This window comes from Prenolepis imparis, unplaced genomic scaffold (assembly GCF_030444845.1).
Source record: "Prenolepis imparis isolate NDT839.2.m4 unplaced genomic scaffold, iyPreImpa1.0 SCAF_1, whole genome shotgun sequence".
Lineage (NCBI taxonomy): Eukaryota > Metazoa > Arthropoda > Insecta > Hymenoptera > Formicidae > Prenolepis > Prenolepis imparis.
In genome coordinates this window covers 14379169-14400242 of record NW_028141159.1, presented here as the reverse complement: position 1 = coordinate 14400242, position 21074 = coordinate 14379169, and the positions used below count along the sequence as shown (strand labels likewise).

At 35.3% G+C, this 21074-nt stretch overlaps 1 protein-coding gene across 1 annotated transcript in view; it reads left to right on the top strand.

Moving 5' to 3' along the window:
* Kl-2 (dynein heavy chain 2, axonemal kl-2) overlaps positions 1-20710 on the top strand; it is a 44272-nt gene extending 23562 nt beyond the window's left edge. The window contains exons 29-66 of the mRNA XM_083031806.1: positions 2531-2755; positions 3069-3357; positions 3598-3735; positions 3901-4071; positions 4385-4676; positions 5134-5225; positions 5331-5534; positions 5601-5806; positions 6099-6284; positions 6624-6843; positions 6929-7095; positions 7283-7503; positions 7575-7684; positions 7794-7909; positions 7984-8084; positions 8265-8443; positions 8801-9100; positions 9886-10173; positions 10892-11082; positions 11266-11441; positions 11628-11779; positions 12221-12385; positions 12473-12639; positions 12908-13079; positions 13594-13806; positions 14105-14320; positions 14500-14650; positions 15019-15168; positions 15247-15379; positions 15570-15914; positions 16451-16723; positions 17095-17439; positions 17738-17872; positions 18113-18389; positions 18601-19011; positions 19259-19777; positions 20214-20364; positions 20556-20710. Coding sequence (XP_082887932.1) covers positions 2531-2755; positions 3069-3357; positions 3598-3735; positions 3901-4071; positions 4385-4676; positions 5134-5225; positions 5331-5534; positions 5601-5806; positions 6099-6284; positions 6624-6843; positions 6929-7095; positions 7283-7503; positions 7575-7684; positions 7794-7909; positions 7984-8084; positions 8265-8443; positions 8801-9100; positions 9886-10173; positions 10892-11082; positions 11266-11441; positions 11628-11779; positions 12221-12385; positions 12473-12639; positions 12908-13079; positions 13594-13806; positions 14105-14320; positions 14500-14650; positions 15019-15168; positions 15247-15379; positions 15570-15914; positions 16451-16723; positions 17095-17439; positions 17738-17872; positions 18113-18389; positions 18601-19011; positions 19259-19777; positions 20214-20364; positions 20556-20710 — 8002 coding nt within the window. The remainder of the gene's footprint in view (positions 1-2530; positions 2756-3068; positions 3358-3597; positions 3736-3900; positions 4072-4384; positions 4677-5133; positions 5226-5330; positions 5535-5600; positions 5807-6098; positions 6285-6623; positions 6844-6928; positions 7096-7282; positions 7504-7574; positions 7685-7793; positions 7910-7983; positions 8085-8264; positions 8444-8800; positions 9101-9885; positions 10174-10891; positions 11083-11265; positions 11442-11627; positions 11780-12220; positions 12386-12472; positions 12640-12907; positions 13080-13593; positions 13807-14104; positions 14321-14499; positions 14651-15018; positions 15169-15246; positions 15380-15569; positions 15915-16450; positions 16724-17094; positions 17440-17737; positions 17873-18112; positions 18390-18600; positions 19012-19258; positions 19778-20213; positions 20365-20555) is intronic.
* Positions 20711-21074: the final 364 nt, after the last annotated feature.

Genomic DNA, 21074 nt, shown 5'->3' with positions numbered 1-21074 from the left:
TTAAGAGCCAGACGTGGTTAGCAAAGTGTAAATTCTTTTTCTCCTAATAAAAATTTAATGATTAATTCTATAAATATACGTTTTGGTCTCTGAATTGGATTATTATCAATAAATCATAAGAATGCATACGATCTTCAATAATGCCAGCGGTTTTCACAATGGTTCATTGCACGACATTATGAATTGAAATAACATCAACATCGATCATAATAAAATTTATGGAAACGTGTAAGGTTGTTTATATATTTTAAAAGTACGATGAGAAACACTTTTGGTTATTGGATTGACAGTTGTGTTCCGACCTTTGTGGCGTTCAATTGAGCGATAAACTGTCGAGTGTTCGGACATTGTGCAATACTTGCGAGGCCAGGTAATTCTTTTCTCAACAGCTAAAACCGGAAGAAGAACTTGTCGCGATCAACTATCGTGGAGGTCGCGGGAGTTATTGAAAGTTGTGTACACTCTTTGATTCATTTGCCGATGATGATTTAATCCAGAGACCGAAAAGCATACATTTAGAGAATTAATCAATAAATTCTCATTAGAGAAGAAAAAGAATCTGCGCTTTGCGTTTTGCGCCTAGCTGTTAATAGTTCATTTCCAGTTAATTGGATGAAAAAGAAATGTCACAAATGTATGACAGGATAATACTTTTTGTCAAATTATGAGATGCTTTATACCGCAAATACTTGGTAAAATATACGTCGTTAAAATGAATTTGTACAGTGAACACGATTAGTGGCATACGTATATGCACTCGATTGCGGTACCATTTGGAAAATTACTTTTGTGACATTACGCGCGCGCGTCGCGTATTTAGTCGGTCAGCGTACTCTGTTCCGTTTAGCAATGTTAAAGCAGAAGTTTCTCAGTGGTTATCGCGCGTGCTATAGTTAGTCACGTAGTTGGCACCAGATCGTGTGGCCAGCCGTAATTTCGTCTGTCACGAGCCCGGATAACACACGACGGTGGCGCGAGTAATGCTTAGTGTTCGACACATTGGCGATGTATTACAACCTGGTTTAGGTCAACGGGCGTAGCCCTGACGATCAGAGCGATTGCTTGACGCCGTTGCACGTGTCCGATTAGGTAAAGTTTTAAGAGCTCCGTTGTATTTAATGAGGGAACTTTCCCCGCGATACTGATCGCATCAAATAGCTCACGTTACATGATTAAGGCGAGGTCGCGAACTCGCGATACTCATCGCATATCATACAACTTCCTACAACTAGTTATATCTTAGCGCGGGAACAATGTCACGTGTCATGGCGAGAGCAGTTGACAACGATCGCTTAGTTAAAACAAGTTCCAGGTGTTTCCTTATACCCGGTGGAGCCCTCGTATACTTAAATTTGATACGACTAAATTAAAATTTACGAGAGAAGGTGATTCAATTATACAGAATGTAAGAGGATCAGTACGAAGCCATCTTAAAGCAAGTAATAAAATAACGGAGCGAGGTAACTCAGTAAAGAATCAGAAAAATTTGCGATAGAAGAATGAAAGATTAAATTATATATACGCAATAAAAAATCTGATCAAGATTATATGTGCATTTTATATCGAAGAGCTTATTTGCACACACACACACACACACACACACACACACACACGATGAAGTCTTCTCGAATGACTGCTCACCGCAAAACGTCCGTCTCGCGTGTATCAGAATCGCTAGTTGTAAACCGTCAGAGATATAATATCGCGAATATGCGGGGGTAGCCGTATAAACTCGATATACAGCCACGATGTAATACAGTGACAATGCGACACAATCTCAAGAGCGGTTTCGAAACGAGTAGCGCACATCAATGCGCGTCCTGACATCAAAGCCTGAGCGTCGGGCTAAAGCGCGATATCCGCTACTTAACGGTATCGATTTAATCGCGATAAAAGGTTATCCATCCCATCTCCCGTCGCCCTCCCGTAGTTCTAATTTATAGACGGCGATTGCCATCTCGATACATTTGTTCGCTCTTGCGGTCACGAGAATTTGTCTTGCGGAAAGAAGACACAACACGAATTCCGCCCCTGCGGAAATCTCAATCTTCCGCATCCACCGCGCGCGAAGGTGGATGAATCATCCCCCTTTGCTACGAGTAGACGTATTAAATCGCAAACTGCGCCAGAGCATATACACACTCTGATATATGTATATTCCTCGAATCGAATGCCAGATTGCAGCTGCGTTCTCGAAATACAGATCTGATAGGCGAGATATTTCACCAATAGGCCGTGTCAATTGCACGAAGGTCTTTTTTGTCGGGAGAAATGAAATATATTTATATACGTGTTTTAATGAAACGCGATAATAAATTATATTTAAGCTCTTTTCGAGATACATGTTTAAAACATGTTATTTATCTCTTATTGCAAAATAATATGATAATTGTATGATTTTATTTTATGATTTATGATTATAGGAGTATATTTAAAGTGCACTCTTCTGTTAATTTTCCAGTTTTGCATATGTCACGTATTATTATGTATTAAACAATAAAATAACTCTTCAACCGTTTATCTCGTCCAGATGTTACATCACATTGACAACAGCTCTTCATTTATATCGCGGTGGAAGTCCAAAGGGACCTGCGGGTACTGGAAAAACTGAAACAGTAAAAGACCTTGGAAAAGCGCTCGGTTTCAATGTAATCGTGAAAAATTGTTCAGAAGGATTGGATTATAAAAGTATGGGTAGATTATTTTGCGGACTGTCGCAATCTGGCGCCTGGGGGTGCTTCGACGAATTCAACCGGTAAATATCCTTGAAGCTTACATGCAATTATCACGAGTGGAAATTAGAAAATTTTTTATTCAAGTCAAATTTCGTTCAAAACGCTGATTATTGTTTGAGAATTAAATAATGTGCATACAAGAGAAAAGACAAAATTATTTATTTGTTATATAGAATATATTGTATATAAATTTTAGTTTTCACAATGAAAAGTATTAATAAATTTTTCACAAATGAGAGATTTTTTATACTTCCACGTAATGTGGAAGAAAAATACTGCAGAAACGAAAAGGAACAAAAAGATCTGAAGAAATGAATTCTTTCGTAATCGCAGAATTAATGTCGAAGTGTTATCAGTAGTAGCGCAACAGATACTATCGATATTGACCGCCCTCGCTCAGAGACTTACGAGATTCATTTTCGACGGCGCCTCTATAAATCTGGTGCACACCTGCGGCATCTTCATCACAATGAATCCTGGTTACGCCGGACGTACCGAACTTCCAGACAATTTAAAGTCCATGTTCCGGCCAATCTCGATGATGGTGCCGGACAGTACCATGATTGTCGAAATCAACTTGTTTGGCGAAGGGTTTCAAAACACACTTGTGTTAGCCAAGAAGGTCACTCAAAGTGCATAATTATTATATGCAACTTCTTAATATCGTAATATAAGTAATTTCATAAATTACGATAAAGTACAATGCATAATTTAAATTTGTAAAATAATCTATAAATTTACTTTTTTCTTTATTGCCTCTCAAGATATCTAATCAATTTAAATATTTATTTTATTTATTATTCAAGAAATTTTAATATCAGAATTTACTGAAAATTTTGCATAATGCTTTTCTTCTTTGTAGGTCTTTACCTTATACTCTCTCGCCCAGCAGCAGCTAAGTAAACAGCATCATTACGACTTCGGTTTACGAGGTATAGTAACACTGACTCGATACGCTGGCAAAAAGAGAAGGCTGTATCTCAATTTACCCGACGAGGAGGTGATTATTTATCTTTTTCATTATTGTCAAACTCACACAAAACATTGATCTTATTATTGATGATGCTTAAATAATTTTTAAATTACTTGTATTATTTTATATTCAAAGTAACGCAAAAAATTATAACACTATAAATTTGTATCAGCCAAGTCGAATTTTGTCTAGATAATTATTCTCGCCATGAAAGATATGAACGTCGCCAAACTTATCTCAGACGATCTACCGCTATTCCTCGATATTACTACAGATCTTTTCCCCAACGTAGACGTACCCACCGTGGATTACGAGGAAATTATCAGTTATATAACCAATGAGGCAATCAAGTTGAAGCTGCAGGTAATCTACTTAGGAAGGATATAACGTATAATTTCAACGATTCTACTTGCTCTGGAAGGCCGACGTTCTCGTTTTTTACGGCCGTGCCACGGCCCTAAAGACATTTATCGAGAAATTATTCGTGCCGATCCAGCGTTTATAAATATTAACGTGTATATATTAAATTGCGCTTGTGTATCCATCTCTCAGATCATCATTTTTCCTTAGAATTTAATCTTCGGCGAAAATAGTTATTGATATTGTTCGGACGTGTCGGATAAATCGCCTTGCTAGCTGTACCTCGAGATTAATTAATCGCCCTAAATTATTACAGCCGATACCCATGATAGTGACGAAAGTCATCGAGCTGTACGAGACGAAGAGCTCGCGTCACTCAACGATGATTGTCGGCGTGTCAAACACCGCAAAAACCGCAACGTGGAAGATTTTACAGAATACGATGACGACAATGAAGAGCGATGGAAAGCCGGGCTTTAACACCGTTCACGTATATCCCATTAATCCTAAGGCACTAAGTCTCGGTGAACTCTACGGCGAGTACAATCTTTCTACCGGAGAATGGCTCGACGGGGTGATATCGTCCATCATGCGGAAAACTTGTTCCGGTAAAGCGCTTGATTGATTACAATGTAATATGTGTAGTGTAATAAGTATGTCACGCGTTATGGATATATAACGTTAGAGACAAATACAATGAATTCTGTAATGTTCTGTGACAAAATATCTGTTACGTTATGCATGAGAGATATCTATTTTAATTTATGTATTTTTTTTCAAAAGCAGAAATTAAAAATACTTTGCCTTACGCCTGATATTTTTATTACATAAATAAATCAGATATTTATATATGTATATACATATACATATATTATAAAAACATAATATGTATATATAAAAGCATATCGAAATATGTTTTATATGTGTATTGATAAATCACAAATTATAAATAAAATCGAGAAGAAGAAAGAATATAAGCAAAATTATTAGAATGGAAACTTATTTCGCTAACGTGATTTGTATCCTGAAAATATGCTACTATAAAATTCAATGTTCTTTTGATAGAGGATACCGCCGATGAAAAGTGGATCCTCTTTGACGGACCCGTGGACCCTGATTGGATTGAGAACATGAACAGTGTCATGGATGACAACAAGGTATACTTTGTCCATTCTTTGCTCGATACTTTTCGATTCTCCTTGAACTAAAATTGCATAAGACCAATCAACGCGTTCTTGAAACTAAAAACTTCGCGTTTTAAGGTATTGACGCTGATAAATAATGATCGTATCACTACACCCGATCAAGTGTCCTTGCTCTTTGAAGTACAAGACTTGGCTGTCGCTTCTCCAGCGACGATCTCGAGAGTAGGTATGGTTTATAATGATTACAAGAATCTAGGCTGGCGTCCGTACGTTGATTCATGGTTGCAAAAGTATAATGCAAGACCGGAGTTTGTTGAGGAGGTGAGACAATCGAATAATTTTCCACGATTCGGTAGAACGTCGTACATTTCATTGCTTTTCAATCAGATGAATCAGCTGTTCGAGAGCCACGTTAATGCCACGCTGGAATTTAAGCGGAAGAATTGCGAGGAACTCGTGCCTGTTCACGAATTAAACGCCATTCAATCGTTCTGCAAACTACTGGAAGTACTCGCGACACCGCAAAACGGCGTGGAATTAGGCGAAGATCGCGCTGCCTTTTCCATAATATGCAAAATATGGTTTTTCTTCTGGTACGTAAAAGTATTCTTATTTTATAAAGACGCATTTCAAATATTGCGTAGGATGTGAGGATTGCGCTTCGGTGAGATAAGTTATGACAATCATGAATTTATAAATCGTATCTAGCCAACACAGGATACTAGTTGTCACCTTTGGGCATCTTCAATTAATATTAATATTGTAGTTCTCCAGAGAGAGTGGTTTACACAAGACGTATTAAACTATAATACAAGTTCCGAGCTAATGACATGGTAATGATAGTCAAGAGCACACTAAATAATTATATTCAATGTCACGTTGCAGCATGGTATGGTCATTGTGTGCCGCGGTCGATGAGAAAGGTCGTCAGAAGATGGATAATTTCATAAGGGAAATCGAAAGTTCCTTTCCGCTGCGGGACACGGTTTACGATTATTACGTGGATACACGTCTCCGTACTTTTATTTTATGGGATGAAAAATTATCGCAGGCTTGGAAATTTCAACCCGGGTAAGTGCAGATATTTATGGAAATTCGGGGTTACGAAATTCTGATATCTTTTAAAAAATTTAAAATTACCAATTCTCTGGGAAGCTATATCGATAAGCGACAACCTTCGACGCGTTGATTGTCGTATAACACGATTGTTTAATCAAGATCAGAATATCCTGAATTTGGTCCAAATCTCATATCAAGTCGCATACATATTCAGGTCAAATCATTCAAACTACGTTATATCATATTCAATCACATCCATATATTTTCGAGGAAATCGATAACTGCCGATATCGTCTCTTAAGAGAACTTGTGTGTGTGTGTGCCGCTAGTATATTCTGAGTCAATTTACAGCCTGCCATTCTACAAGATAATAATACCTACAGTGGACACGATACGATACGATTACGTCGTGAGTTCCCTGCTATCGAATGGTTTTCCGGTGCTCGTAGTGGGTCCGGTGGGTACAGGAAAAACGTCGAACATTCACTCGGTACTTGAACTGCTAGACAACACAAAGTACGCCGTTCTACTTGTAAACATGTCGGCACAAACTACATCCAATAACGTACAAGTATGGTTCTAAGCATGCATCAAATGGATAATAATTTTAAATATTGAATGAACGTTTTATACCGAGGCTCTCCCTTGGCTTATAGGATGCAATAGAAAGCAGACTGGAAAAACGAACGAAAGGTGTTTACATTCCCACGGGTGGTAAGACTCTGATCACTTTCATGGATGATTTTAATATGCCCATGAAAGAGAAATACGGATCGCAACCGCCATTAGAATTGATTCGACAGTGGATCGATTACGGGTTTTGGTAATATTTTAATAATATTTAATATTTTCTTAAATATTTTTGCAAAATATATAAGAAGAAGAAGCCTCAAAAACAGTATATAAACAGAAAAATAGCAAAAAATAACATGTGTAACAGAAATGTAACACAGATATTATATTGAAATATTTAACGAAACATTGCAACAAATAAAAAAAAACATTGACAGGTACAATCGCCAAAAGCAAACGAGGAAATACATTCAAACAATTCAATTAATGGCAGCGATGGGACCACCTGGTGGAGGCCGCAACGTCATTACGGATCGACTGCTTACGAAATTTAATGTCATTAATATGACTTTTCCATCTGAGAAACAAATTATAAGAATCTACGGCACAATGCTGAATCAGCAGCTTTCCGAATTTCATGCTGAAGTAAAAGGGATATGTAAGTATACAAAAAAATTAATTGCGTCTAAATTAACGATTATAAAGTAACATTTTTTAAATCCGTTTTAGCAAATGACATAACGCTTGCTTCGATCAAACTTTACAATCATGTAATTCGAAAGATGCTTCCCACTCCAACCAAGATGCATTATTTATTTAATCTAAGGGATATATCGAAGGTAAAAAAAAGGAATTATAAAATTAAAAATTAACGAGCAATCGGCAGAAAGTAGATATATGAAAGTAAAGATGACGCAGATACAAAAATTGGTATTGATCTTCCGACAGGTCTTCCAAGGACTGCTGCGCAGCCATAAGGACTATCAGTATTCGAGACAGACTTTTCTGCGATTGTGGGTTCACGAGAGTTTCCGAGTTTTCTGTGATCGACTTATTGACGAGAAGTAAGCGCTCAAGAGGCATTAACTTAATTTGGCCCGGAATACGGGTGGAAAAAATGCTGAGCAATTTCTTTCAGGGACAGAGAGTGGTTCGTGACTCAGTTGAACGATCAGCTTGGAAAGCACTTTGAGTTGACCTTCCATAATGTCTGTCCAGAGAAAAGATGTCCTATTTTTGGTAAATATGCACTCGATATATTGGAGTGCAATACTTTAATTTTTAGAAAATATAAATATACTCTTTCATTAACGTGTTTGTCAATAATAATATTAATAATCAGTATATATTTTTAATTGATATATATATATATATATATATATTTATATATTTTTTCTTATATTGAATTAACATCTATAGGTAGTTTCATGAATGCCTGGAATATATACGAAGATCTCCCGGATATCGGTGCCGTAAGGCGTTACATGGAAGAACAGATGGACGAGTATAATGCTTCTCATGGCGTGATACGCCTCGATCTCATCTTGTTCCGCGATGCGATTGAACATGTATGTCGCATCGTTCGTGTAATATCGCAGGTTAGTGATTCGCATCGCGTGCTGTATAACGATAAACATTTTATCCGACGATACGTTGTAAAAAAACACAAGTCTGTATTATTATATATATATATATATATATATATATATATATATATATATATATATATGAGTGTGTGTTTTTATAATATATTAAAAAAAAATCGATTATTAATTTAAATAATAATTTAAAAAATAAATATTTCTTTTGTAAATAAAAATAATATTTCTTGAAAGAAATAATATTCCTTGCGTGGGTATTTTGTTTGTTAATCATGTAAAATCTATTGCAACAAATATATATGTATATATATATATATACGATACAAATCCAATGATTGTAATGTTCTTTTACAGCCTCGTGGTAATATCCTTCTGATTGGAATTGGTGGTAGTGGTAGACAATCGCTTTCACGTATTGGCAGTTACATGTGCGATCTGTCCACCTATCAAGTTGCCATTACGGCACAATATAGGATACCGGAATTTCGTGAAGATCTCAAGACTCTGTACTCAATGGTCGGGGTGGAGAACAAACCGACTAGTTTCCTCTTCAACGATACCCAAGTGGTGGAGGAGCAGTTTCTGGAGATTGTCAACAATATGCTGAGTACTGGCGAAGTGGCTAATCTCTACAAGAGCGACGAAATGGAGAACGTAAGTCAGTTAATACGCCATTATTTCATATCCATTTGGATAATAATCCGCGACGCTACTTTATATAGGACGCGTTTTACGCGTGGAAAAGAGAATCAGCGAAATTGAAAACTAACAAAAGTACCATTTTCAACTGCTCATGAAATTTGCTTAATTATTTTCACTGTCTTAATTTTTGCTTGATATTTTTATATTATATTTTAAATTAAAGCACCTAAAAAATACTTTTGTATTATTAAAAATGCAAAAATTTTTTAACCAATGATTAAATGATATGGTATAAACATATATCATTAATTTTTCTATTAATTTGCTTTCAAAAGAGTCGTAATATTTAAAAATAGTTGGATTACACACAAGAGATACAAAATACATCTATAAATTTGGAGTTATAAGGCTCTTAAAAAAAATATGTAAATAATTTAAAATTTTACAATAATATATATAATATATATATTTTTTTAATAAGATTTTTATATCTATTACACTAAATATAAGAAAATGCAAGAAATTGTAAATAAATAATATAGATTATAAATTTATTTAAATAATTGATTGTATATACCAAAAATATAATTCAAAATTCAAAAAAATATAATACCATAGAGTGTCATGTGTGTGTATGTATCAGAGAAAAAGAAACATACATACACACACATATGTGTGACCAGATAGTTAAAATTTCACCATTATAAATTGCATTTGTACGATGATTCAGATCAGCAAAAATATAATCAGTGCCAAAGCGAGCCATCGCAAAATATTGATATATCGTGTTTTACCAGATTAAAGATAGATTATCAAAGGAAGTAACAAAGGCTGGAAAGATACCAACAACGCAGACGGTATATTGCTTCCTGATTGAGAGGGCACGTGCCAATATGCATTTGATCCTGTGCATGAGCCCGATCGGCGATGCCTTCAGGAACAGATTACGGCAGTATCCTTCCCTGATCAATTGCACGACCATCGATTGGTTCTTGGAATGGCCGAGAGAAGCTCTCCTCGAAGTTGGCAACAAGTTCCTCATGAATCTCAATCTGACGCTCACTATCACCGGCGAAAATAAAGTGGTGAGTACGCCCTTCCCCTTTCCGCGCGATCGATTCCATTCGATTCGATTCTTACGATCAACGCGCGTTTCCTACCACCAATCTTCCACCCTCTCCTGCCCTGTCCTTCTTGCCGACCATTTCGGGGAATCCGATTATTTTCCCATCTACGGTTTGCCTCACGCTGATGATACGGCCGTCTGGCGCATTTCTTTTCTTTCGGCCGAAGCTAAGATTGGTCGCTTGGATTCCGCAGAATGCTCTTAAATATATTCATAATTTATTTCACAAAGGATGTTCAAGATGCTTCGCATATTGTTGTGTTTTTTTTATATCCCTCGAATAAAATCGTATTAAAAATTACATGACGCAGAAGTATTGACGTAGTCGAGTAAGTACTTAAGTTGATATAAAAAATGTGTTCTAAGACTATTAATAAAATTTTTTCTTTCTATTTTACATATATATTGATTAAATAATTAATCATGCACTCAACTGATTATGATATGCTAAATGTAATTAATTTTAATGTAGATGTAGAGAATATTAAACATGCACGCGCGTTAAAACATACACACATCATAAGAAATCGCTGCTAAACCCGGTATGAGCTCGCTCTGTACGGAATCATTTTATTACATTCGTATGCGCAAAGCAAGAAATGGACGGGCAGCCAGTTAAAAAATTCACAATGCAATCGTAACGAACGCGAGCGTTATGAGGATGCACTTTTCTACAGGAACCGCGGCAATCCGCGACGGCTATTCCATTGCCACCGTTACAGGACCGAATGCGCGATGGAATTGCAGCATCATTCTCTTTGATCCACGACACGGTGTCCCAGTTCTCTCGCAGAATGGCCGTTGAAATGAAGCGTTACAATTACGTGACTCCAGTGAATTTTATCGAGCTGGTAGTCGGTTATAAAGAGTGAGAATTAAATATAAATGCGAAAGCATCAGAATCTATCTCTAGAATTTAAGATTAGAGAAGATAATTACACGTAATATAATTAACGTATATAGTAATATTTATTCTTAATAATATTTTTTTTCTTAATATCCTTAATCGAAATATAAGATCACGTTACACTGCTGTATTCGTATCACGCAGAATGTTGGCGGAAAAGCGACAAGATTTAGCAGACCAAGCGAACAAACTTCGCGGCGGCCTCTCGAAGATCGACGATACTCGGGTGAAAGTTAAAGAAATGGCGGCGGAGCTCGAAGTCACTCAGCAGCAAGTTCATAAATCTACGAGAGAGTGCGAAGAATTCCTCGTAACGATAGGTACACGGCGCACGCGACAGTGATATATTATCAGCGGCATTTATCAGATTAATCTATAAGAACTTATTGCTTTTAACGCGCACGCGAACTTGTGTTGGTTCTAACTTTCCTCGAGCGCACTTAATTAATCATACGGTATTCATACTTGCACCATGCATCGCTTTTAACTGTACTTGCAACGCGCAGTAAACCAACGTCGCGATGCCGATGAAACGCAGAGACAGGTCACCGCCAAATCGCAACGTATAGTCAAGGAACAAAAAGAATGCAAGAAGCTCGAAGAGCTCGCACGAGCTGATCTAGCAACCGTCGAACCTGCTTTGAACGAAGCTATGAAGGTTGTTACCGAATTATTTTCCAACGAGGTTTACCCGGCTTCAAACAATTTCTTTGATCGTTTTTTGCTTTGACATATTATGTATCATCGCATTGCATATATTTTTACAAATTTAACTGTTAATTTTTGTGATATATGTAACGAAGTGACTCTCTGCAACTTTTTTTTCGGCACAATAAATATGCAATGTTGAGATAATAACTTGGAGTTGGATTATAGACAATTAAAATGGATTTTATTCTGTTAGTAAATTTTTGGTTGCCGAGAAATTTATACAATCGAGAGAGAAAGAGAAAGCGAAGAAAAGATATGCTTCAGACATTATTTTACTCAATAGTTTATTTACTTAAAGATATTTTAAATAAAAAAACAAATGCAGTAAAAAGATTTAATATAAATTAAACGTTGTATTATAACAAAACATTATTGACGATTTTTTAAGGCATTGGACGCTTTAAGTAAAAAAGATTTAGCTGAAATTAAATCCTTTACGCATCCACCGCCGAAAGTCGAGATGGTGATGGAAGCTGTAATGATTTTAAAGAATTCTGAATCGACATGGGCAGAAGCGAAACGCCAACTTAGTGACGTAAACTTCATTAATACGGTGAGCGACAATATTGCGACTAGAGTACAACACTATGTTCATATTACTCGTTCCACACAAACTAACTTACTCTGATTTGATTTCCAGCTTCGAGACTTCGACAAAGATCATATATCGGACAGAGTTCTACGAACAATAGCCAAGTACACATCCAATCCTGAATTCGATCCTATAAAGGTCGGCGCAGTATCTATTGCAGCTAAGTCACTTTGCATATGGGTGATAGCTATGGAAAAGTACGGCCAACTATACAGGTAGATCAAAATTTCGTACGATATATATACTATATATGTATGTATCTCTTTCTCATTTTTTTCTTTCAAATCTGAAATATTTATATTATATTTATATAATTAAATATATTTTTTAATATTTTTTAAATTTCGAGTTTACGTTGTAGCGAGTTTACGTTGTAGCGACAATGTTATTATTTAATTAATCGATTTTATATCACCTAATCGTGCCATTCATCTTTCGTTGTGAATGAAAATCTAATTGTACTACCTTTACGATGTGTTGCAGAATCGTGGCACCAAAACGGGAAAGACTGCAGATCGCGTTAGAATCGTTGAAGCAAAAGGAAATGGCCTTAGAGGAGGCAATGCAGCAGCTGCAAAACTTACACGAGCAGCTCGAGAGATTACAACGGATGTACGACGCTAAGATGAAAGAAAAGGAGGATTTGATTAAGCTGGTGAGTACGCCCATGTTTCTTGCACTTTAAAACACTAGAAATAATCTCACATAAAGGCGAGAAGGGATAAATCGATAAAGTCGATTGGTCCAATTCAACTACGCGCGTTCACTCATTGTCAATGACACTTATAGTCATATAAACTTGTATCTTAATACTTGCAGAAGACTGCATTCGCTCAGTTTTCATGTGCAAGATGTATTCCTTCAAGGAAATTTTGCATCCATAAATCTAATAAAATATAGCAAAATTCCACAAATAAATTAAAGCATTACTTTCAATTAAATCTCCAATTTTTAATATTTGTGTGAAAATAAAGTCTTTTAATACAATATTAACAAAAATATTTGCAAAAATATATACAAGTCTTTTCTTATTAATTGATAGAAGAAATATATATTTAATAAAGATATTTGTATGAATCTTATTTTCACTTTTGACAATAAATAAAAAATATTCATATTTTATGTATTTGCTAAAATATATTTCATGTATTTTTTCTCACTGTTTTCAGGCTGAATTGTTAAAACTGAAACTAAAGCGTGCAGCGATGTTGGTGGATGGTCTTTCCGAGGAACGAATTCAATGGGAAAATACAGTAGCGTCATTAACTGAACGTTTCGAGTGGCTGCCGGGAGATTGCTTGATATCTACTGGATTTGTATCGTACTTGGGGCCATTTGTGTCCAATTATAGACAGGAACTAATAAGTATTTGGTCCAAGGAAGTAAGTTCGAGAATCGTTCTTCGAAACTCTTTATCATAATTTTTCAATTCGCAAATTGTCTACGTAGAGATTGCAAATTTTCTATGTAGAGTTCGCAAATTAATGAACTATTTTACATGTAACACTTTAATCATATTTCGAACAAGAACCATCACTTGCAATCAACTAAAAATTAATTATTTGTATACATACATCTTAGGCATTTTTAAAATTTTTATTTTGACATAAATATGATTGGTTCTTTTTATTTTTATTTTTAAATATACAGATTAATGTTTGATTTTATCAAATGGTTAAGGTGCAAGATAAGGAAATACCAACATCGCCAAACCTAGATGTAAAGGAATTCCTAGCTGATCCGTCGACAATCAGGGAGTGGAACATTCAAGGATTACCATCCGATGGATTCAGCACGGAGAACGGCATCATAGTAACGCGAGGAACACGTTGGCCTCTCATAATCGATCCACAATGTCAAGCAGTGAAGTGGATAAAAAATATGGAGGCGAAAAACGTAAAAAAAAAGTTTGATATACATTGTGCCGATTCCATCAAAGAAACTATTATCCCTCTAGCAATATCGATAATTAGCTTTAATGTAAAATTAAATAACTAATTTGAGATAAAACGATTTTAAATAAAACCAATAAAATCCGAGAATTTGTCATTTTGATGTAACGATTATAATCGCAGTCACTGAGAGTAATCGACTTTGGTCAAGCGGACTTTATGAGAGTTCTGGAACAAGCAATTCAGTTCGGAAGGCCAGTACTGTTCGAAAATATCGGAGAGGCCCTCGATCCGGGCTTGAGTCCGCTTCTCCAAAAAGCTTTCATTAAATCAGGTAAAATTTAACATCAATATCGTATAATTATATTCGCTTAATTGTATTACATTTATGAGGAAATTCTAAAAAAGATTATTTAATTGTCAAAATTAAGAGGTATTAAATAATAATCAGTAATTGAACTTCTGTTTAAATCTCATTAAATTAATAACGAAGAAGAAAAGAAGAATTGATATCTATAATAAAATATTAACATTAATATATTTTTAATAATATCTTATCTTGCTCGAATGCGCAATTAATTCGTTTGTAAAACAAAAATAACATTCAGCATAAAAAAGAGAGAGAGAGAGAGACAACGACTAATCTTTTTTTTTACTTTACTTACAATTTTTATCATTCGATTCACGTCTTTAATATTACAGGAGATCAAGTAATGATCAGAATTAACCATAAAATAATTACTTACAATGATCAATTCCGGCTGTTTATGACTACAAAGCTCTCGAATCCCCACTATGCCCCGGAGATTTCAACTAAAACGACATTATGCAACTTTGCCATTAAGGAGCAGGGTAACTAATAGTCTTACAGTATATACTTTAGAGAAAGATGGAACAAGATTAGGGAATATAACTCTGTCCCGCATGTAGGTCTCGAAGCGCAGCTCCTCGGAATCGTAGTGAGGAAAGAGAAGCCGCAGCTCGAAGAACAGAAAGACAATCTGGTACTTACAATTGCAACCGATAAACGGACTCTCAGAGAACTAGAAGATAAAATACTTCAGTAAGATCTACGAAAATTCCTCAAGCTTTAAAGCGTTCAAGAGCTTTTGGCTTTAAAGTACAATTGCGATACGCTTTGTTCTGTATACAATTAAATACAAAGCTATATTTTATCATTCATTCTTAATGTAATTTACAAGTAATTAACTATAAAGCAATTAACAAAATATAGAAATATATTTCTCTATCAGTTTGCTCAGCGTGGCAGGAGAAACTCTTCTAGACGATCCAGACTTGCTGAATACTCTGCAAACATCAAAGGCAACATCTATCTCCATTCAAGAGTCTCTAGCTATTACTGAACAGACAGAAAAAGAGATAGATTTAGCGAGAGAAGGATATCGACCATGCGCGAAACGTGCCTCGATTCTTTTTTTCATTTTAAACGACATGAGCGTCATCGATCCTATGTATCAATTCTCCCTCATTGCATACAACGCACTGTTTATGCTTTCCATTGACAAAAGTCCTAAAAGAACAAAACTGTCTGAAAGAATTGATAGCCTGAACGAGTATCATACATACGCAGTTTACAGGTATAATTATATACAGAGAGAGAGTGTGTTTTGTCTTTATAAAATTTTATGCCTTTATTCTTTATTGATAAATAATTTGCGACCTATACTCATTTACTAAAAACGTAAATATTTTTTTATTTTATTGACGTTTAATTAAATTTCATTAAAGAAAAATAAATAATTTCTTTTCTTTGTACAAATACTTGTACGAATACTATTTCAAACAATAATACATTTCAAACAAATTTTTCGAAATTAATTTAAAAGAAAATATGTGTGTATAATTTGAAAGATAATATAATATATGATATATATAATCTTTACAGAAAAAATATTTAAATAAAAATTATGCCTCATTATATTTTTAGCAGTCTTATCATTCACACAATATTATAAATCAATATTTCATGAAAAATGTGACGAAACTTGAAATGCACATGCATTTGACGTGATGTAACTATTATAATCCTTTTGTTATGCGAATATTTTGATACAGAGAAGAAATGTATGGCCTTGAAGAAAATTGATGCTATGGATTTTATTTTTACGAATAGGAACGCATGCCGAGGTCTGTTCGAGCAGCACAAGCTACTCTTTTCTTTTCACATGTGCGTCAAGATATTGGATGCGCAGGGTAAAATCATCCCGAGAGAATACGCGTTTCTGCTTCGCGGCGGAATCGTGCTAGACCGAGAAAATCAGCCGGACAAACCCGTGTCGTGGCTGCCGGATGAAACTTGGGACAATGTCACTGAACTCGACAAGCTGCCCGGATTTCACGGAGTCGTTTCTTCTTTTGAGCAGCTCCCGCGTGATTGGCACAATTGGTGCGTACAATGTCATGTTATTTCGCTTCAGCCTTTTTTGACAGGTCATTTTCACAGTACTCTTCTTATCTTTTTTTATATTTAACTTACTGTGTTAATAAATATATATACTTTTGTATAAGAATCAATGTATTTATCAAAAATATTTTATCGTAAAATAACTAAAATAACTAAAATCAAACATATGAATAATGTTTTTTCTTTTTATTTTAGTCTTTTATTTTAATTATAACGACACTCACACAACTCACAAAGCTACGATATTAAAGAAAATATATTTTATAATCATGTGTTTAAATCACATTAATTCCTGTCAGAAGTATTTTGCGCAAATACGTTTTTATGTAATGTTATCAATCTTTAATATCTAGGTACATCAGCACAGAACCGGAAACTGTACCGCTAGTAGGCGAATGGGAGGAAGGGTGCACTGAGTTTCAGAAAATATTATTCGTTCGCAGCTGTCGACCTGACAGAATATCCTTCTGCATTACGACCTATATTGTTCGCAATCTCAGTCAAAGTTTCGTGGAACCTCCTGTACTTGACCTAAAAGCAGTCTTAAATGATTCTATAGCACAGACACCACTGATATTCGTTCTTTCGCCCGGCGTGGATCCCACTGGCATTCTCACGCAGTTAGCTGACAGTCAAGGCATGTCTGCTAAATTCACGACATTATCACTAGGCCAAGGACAGGCTTCTATTGCCACGAGGTTAATTATAAATTAATTATAAAATTTTGTATATTTATTTAATAAAATTGTAATATCTAAGATGCTTTAAATTTTTAGAAGGAAATGAAACCTGAATCATATTTTTTATTGTATTTTATATTTTTATATAGTTTTATTAACATAACAAAATTGTAAAACGTATATTAATAAAAAAAATCCAACAAATTTATACACATATATATATATATATATATATATATATATATATAGAGAGAGAGAGAGAGAGAGAGTTATGTAAAATTATTTCGAATTTCATATTCTTTTGTTCTTTGCGCAGCATGATAGAAGTCGGTGCCAAAGAAGGATTTTGGGTATTTCTTGCGAATTGCCACTTCTCACTCAGTTGGATGCCCAAGCTCGATAAGATTGTTGAAATGCTTGGTTCCAGCCAAACTTTACATCCAAGATTTAGGTATATGCCAGAGTTTTATGAAATACTATTTCATATATATTATTCATGTAATATTATCTAGTGCGCCAAAAATAAGATTTGAAAATTTTAATTTTTTTGCAATTTACAAAATAAACAAAATAAATAATAAAATTATATTTATTACGATATTGAATATGGACATTGAATATTACGATATCTAATTATGGACATAATTAGATATATTGGAATAGATATTTCAAAAATTTAATTCTTCTACAGACTATGGCTTAGTTCAAGTCCGACTCCTCAGTTTCCTATATCGATTCTTCAAGCCGGGATAAAAATGACTACCGAGCCGCCAAAAGGATTAAAAGCCAACATGAAGCGCCTTTACGGTTTAATTACCGAAACTCAGTTCGACTTGTGCCAGGAAAAGTCTAAATATAAAAAGCTGCTATTCACACTGGTCTTCTTCCACTCTATTCTTTTAGAACGAAAGAAATTCCAACAACTTGGCTGGAACGTTGTCTACAGTTTCAACGATTCTGACTTCGAGGTATTTTCGAGGAAAAGTTACGAGCGGCATATACGTTGCAGAAACCTTTTTTATTGATTCGCTATTTATTTTACTATAAGCACAGAAAGATATCTCAGAAATCTCTCAGAAATCAAGCCAGCGCTTCTCACGGCGTTTAAATTCATTTCATCAAAGTGACGCTCGATGATGAAGAGGCACGATTGTCATAATAGCAGGATATCTGTTCCAGGTCTCTGAGAATTTGCTGCAAGTTTACCTGGACGAATATCCAGTCACACCGTGGGAATCTTTGAAATATCTCATAGCAGGTGTTTGCTATGGTGGTCACGTGACCGACGACTGGGATCGCCGTTTGTTGATGACATACATCCAGCAATATTTCACGGAGGACGTCCTGACTACTCCCCATTATCGTTTGTCATCGCTGCCCACCTATTACGTGCCCCGCGACGGTTCCTTGGAGTCCTACCGCGACTTTATCGCGATCCTGCCGAACGTCGACAGGCCGGAAGCATTTGGTCAGCATCCAAATGCGGATATCACTTGCCTCATAATGGAGACTAGAAACATGTTTGAGACTCTGATGAGTCTTCAGGTGCAGACAGTCAGCGTAGAAATGTACGAGGATAAAGAGCAAAAGGTAAATAAAAGAGCAATCGAATTTCAAGCTTTCAACATTTCTTGTTTGATTTGAAGACGTAAAGTAATGAAATATGAAAGGAAGAGTAAGACTTTATATCATTGATCTTACGAGGAATCTTAATATCTCTGCTTTTATATTATTGACATTCCGTTATCGCAACTTCATTATCTCAATCTTACTTCGATAATCCTGTGTTGATCTTTTACAAGCGAATCTTGTTACTCAATCTTGTTGTGTCTTACAGGTAATGCAACTCGCGAGCGACATTCTCTCGAGAATACCGGAAACGATTGATTACGAGACAACAGAGAGACTGATAGGATCAAATAAGACGCCGCTGGATGTGATACTTCTTCAAGAGATTGGAGGATACAATGCGTTATTGACAAAAACTCGAAACAGTCTTGAGGAACTTCAACGCGGAATTATGGGATTGGTGGTCATGTCGCGCGAGTTAGAAGAAATTTTCGAGTGCATATACGAGGGAAGAGTACCCCCTCTCTGGCTGACCGCGTATCCGTCTTTGAAACTGCTCGGCGCTTGGACGAGAGATCTAATCAATCGAGTCGAGCACTTCGCCAATTGGGCTCAAACCACTCATCCGCCATTGCTCTTCTGGTTAGCTGCGTATATATTTCCGACCGGATTCCTTACTGCGGTGCTACAAACTTCGGCGAGACTCTGGAACGTATCTATCGATTCATTGTCATGGGAGTTTATTGTCTTCTCAACGGATGAGTCTGCTATAATCGAGCCGCCCATGGTAACTACGAGCGATTAGGCTAATTGCTCATCCGACCAGTTTCGGTCGGACCGTTAATATCGAACATCGCTTTAACTGTAAGAAGCTTACACTTCTTGCTGGATTAACGGTGCTTATTCATACAAATATCTCGTTTATGTAAATTATCCGTTCAATTATGCAATATAACTGTTCGGCTTTCGGATGAAAAAAATTAGAGATTAAACGTCTGTCATTGCCACGTGTGTGACTTGCTTCAAATACACAGCAGAGATTGCTTATAATTGCATCATTATTAAGAATCAAAGCATGCGAGAAATTTTCTTGCTATTATTTATATTCTTCTGATTGTCATATATCTTTTTTCGCGACACATATGCAAATGAATCGACAAATTATTATAAAAAATATATTACTCTTATCGATTATGCGATAAGCGATTGTATTGTAATTTTAGGACGGCGTATATATACGCTCTATTTTTCTGGAGGGTGCTGGCTGGGACAAAGAGAAAAGCATTCTCATTGAACCCGTACCCATGCAACTCGTATGCAACATGCCGGTGATTCATTTTCGACCCGTCGAACAAGTTAAAAAAAAAGTCAAAGGTAACATAAAACCGTGCAAATGTTAAAATCATTTTACTAGAATCGAATTTTCTTCGCGCGCTTGCAATTATTATTATTGTTATAATATTATTATTATTATTATTATTTAAATTGTAAACATGCTTACGATAATTAAAATTGAAAGAAGCAGAGGCTCGATCACAATCAACATTCGTTTAACACTTTTACAGACTTATATCATTGTCCTTGTTATTATTATCCCCAAAGAAGTGGCGATCAAACGAGATCTGCGTTCGTCGTCGCTGTTGATCTTAAAGCTGGACCGCAAGGTCCTGATTTCTGGGTGAAACGAGGAACTGCGCTTTTATTAAGCCTGGCCGTATAAACTGTATGTTAATTTGTGACTCACAAGTCTCAGTTTAATTTTAGCATAAAATATTTATTTGAAATAGCTTATTATATTATTTTGTTTAATGGGCTTTTATTTAACCCGTTTTATTTATTAATATTATTTTGTATTTTTCATTATGTTATACATATAGATTCATTTGTGTTATAGATTTCAGTGTATTATGAAATTAATAAAAATTGAATATGGATGTGAAGATATGAAAACGTGTTTTACATATATTAAAAAACTAATCATTATATGTATATATATATATATATATATATATATATATATATATAATGATAACTTATATATATAGGTTTTGTCTTAAAAACAAATAAAGAAATAATAATGTGAA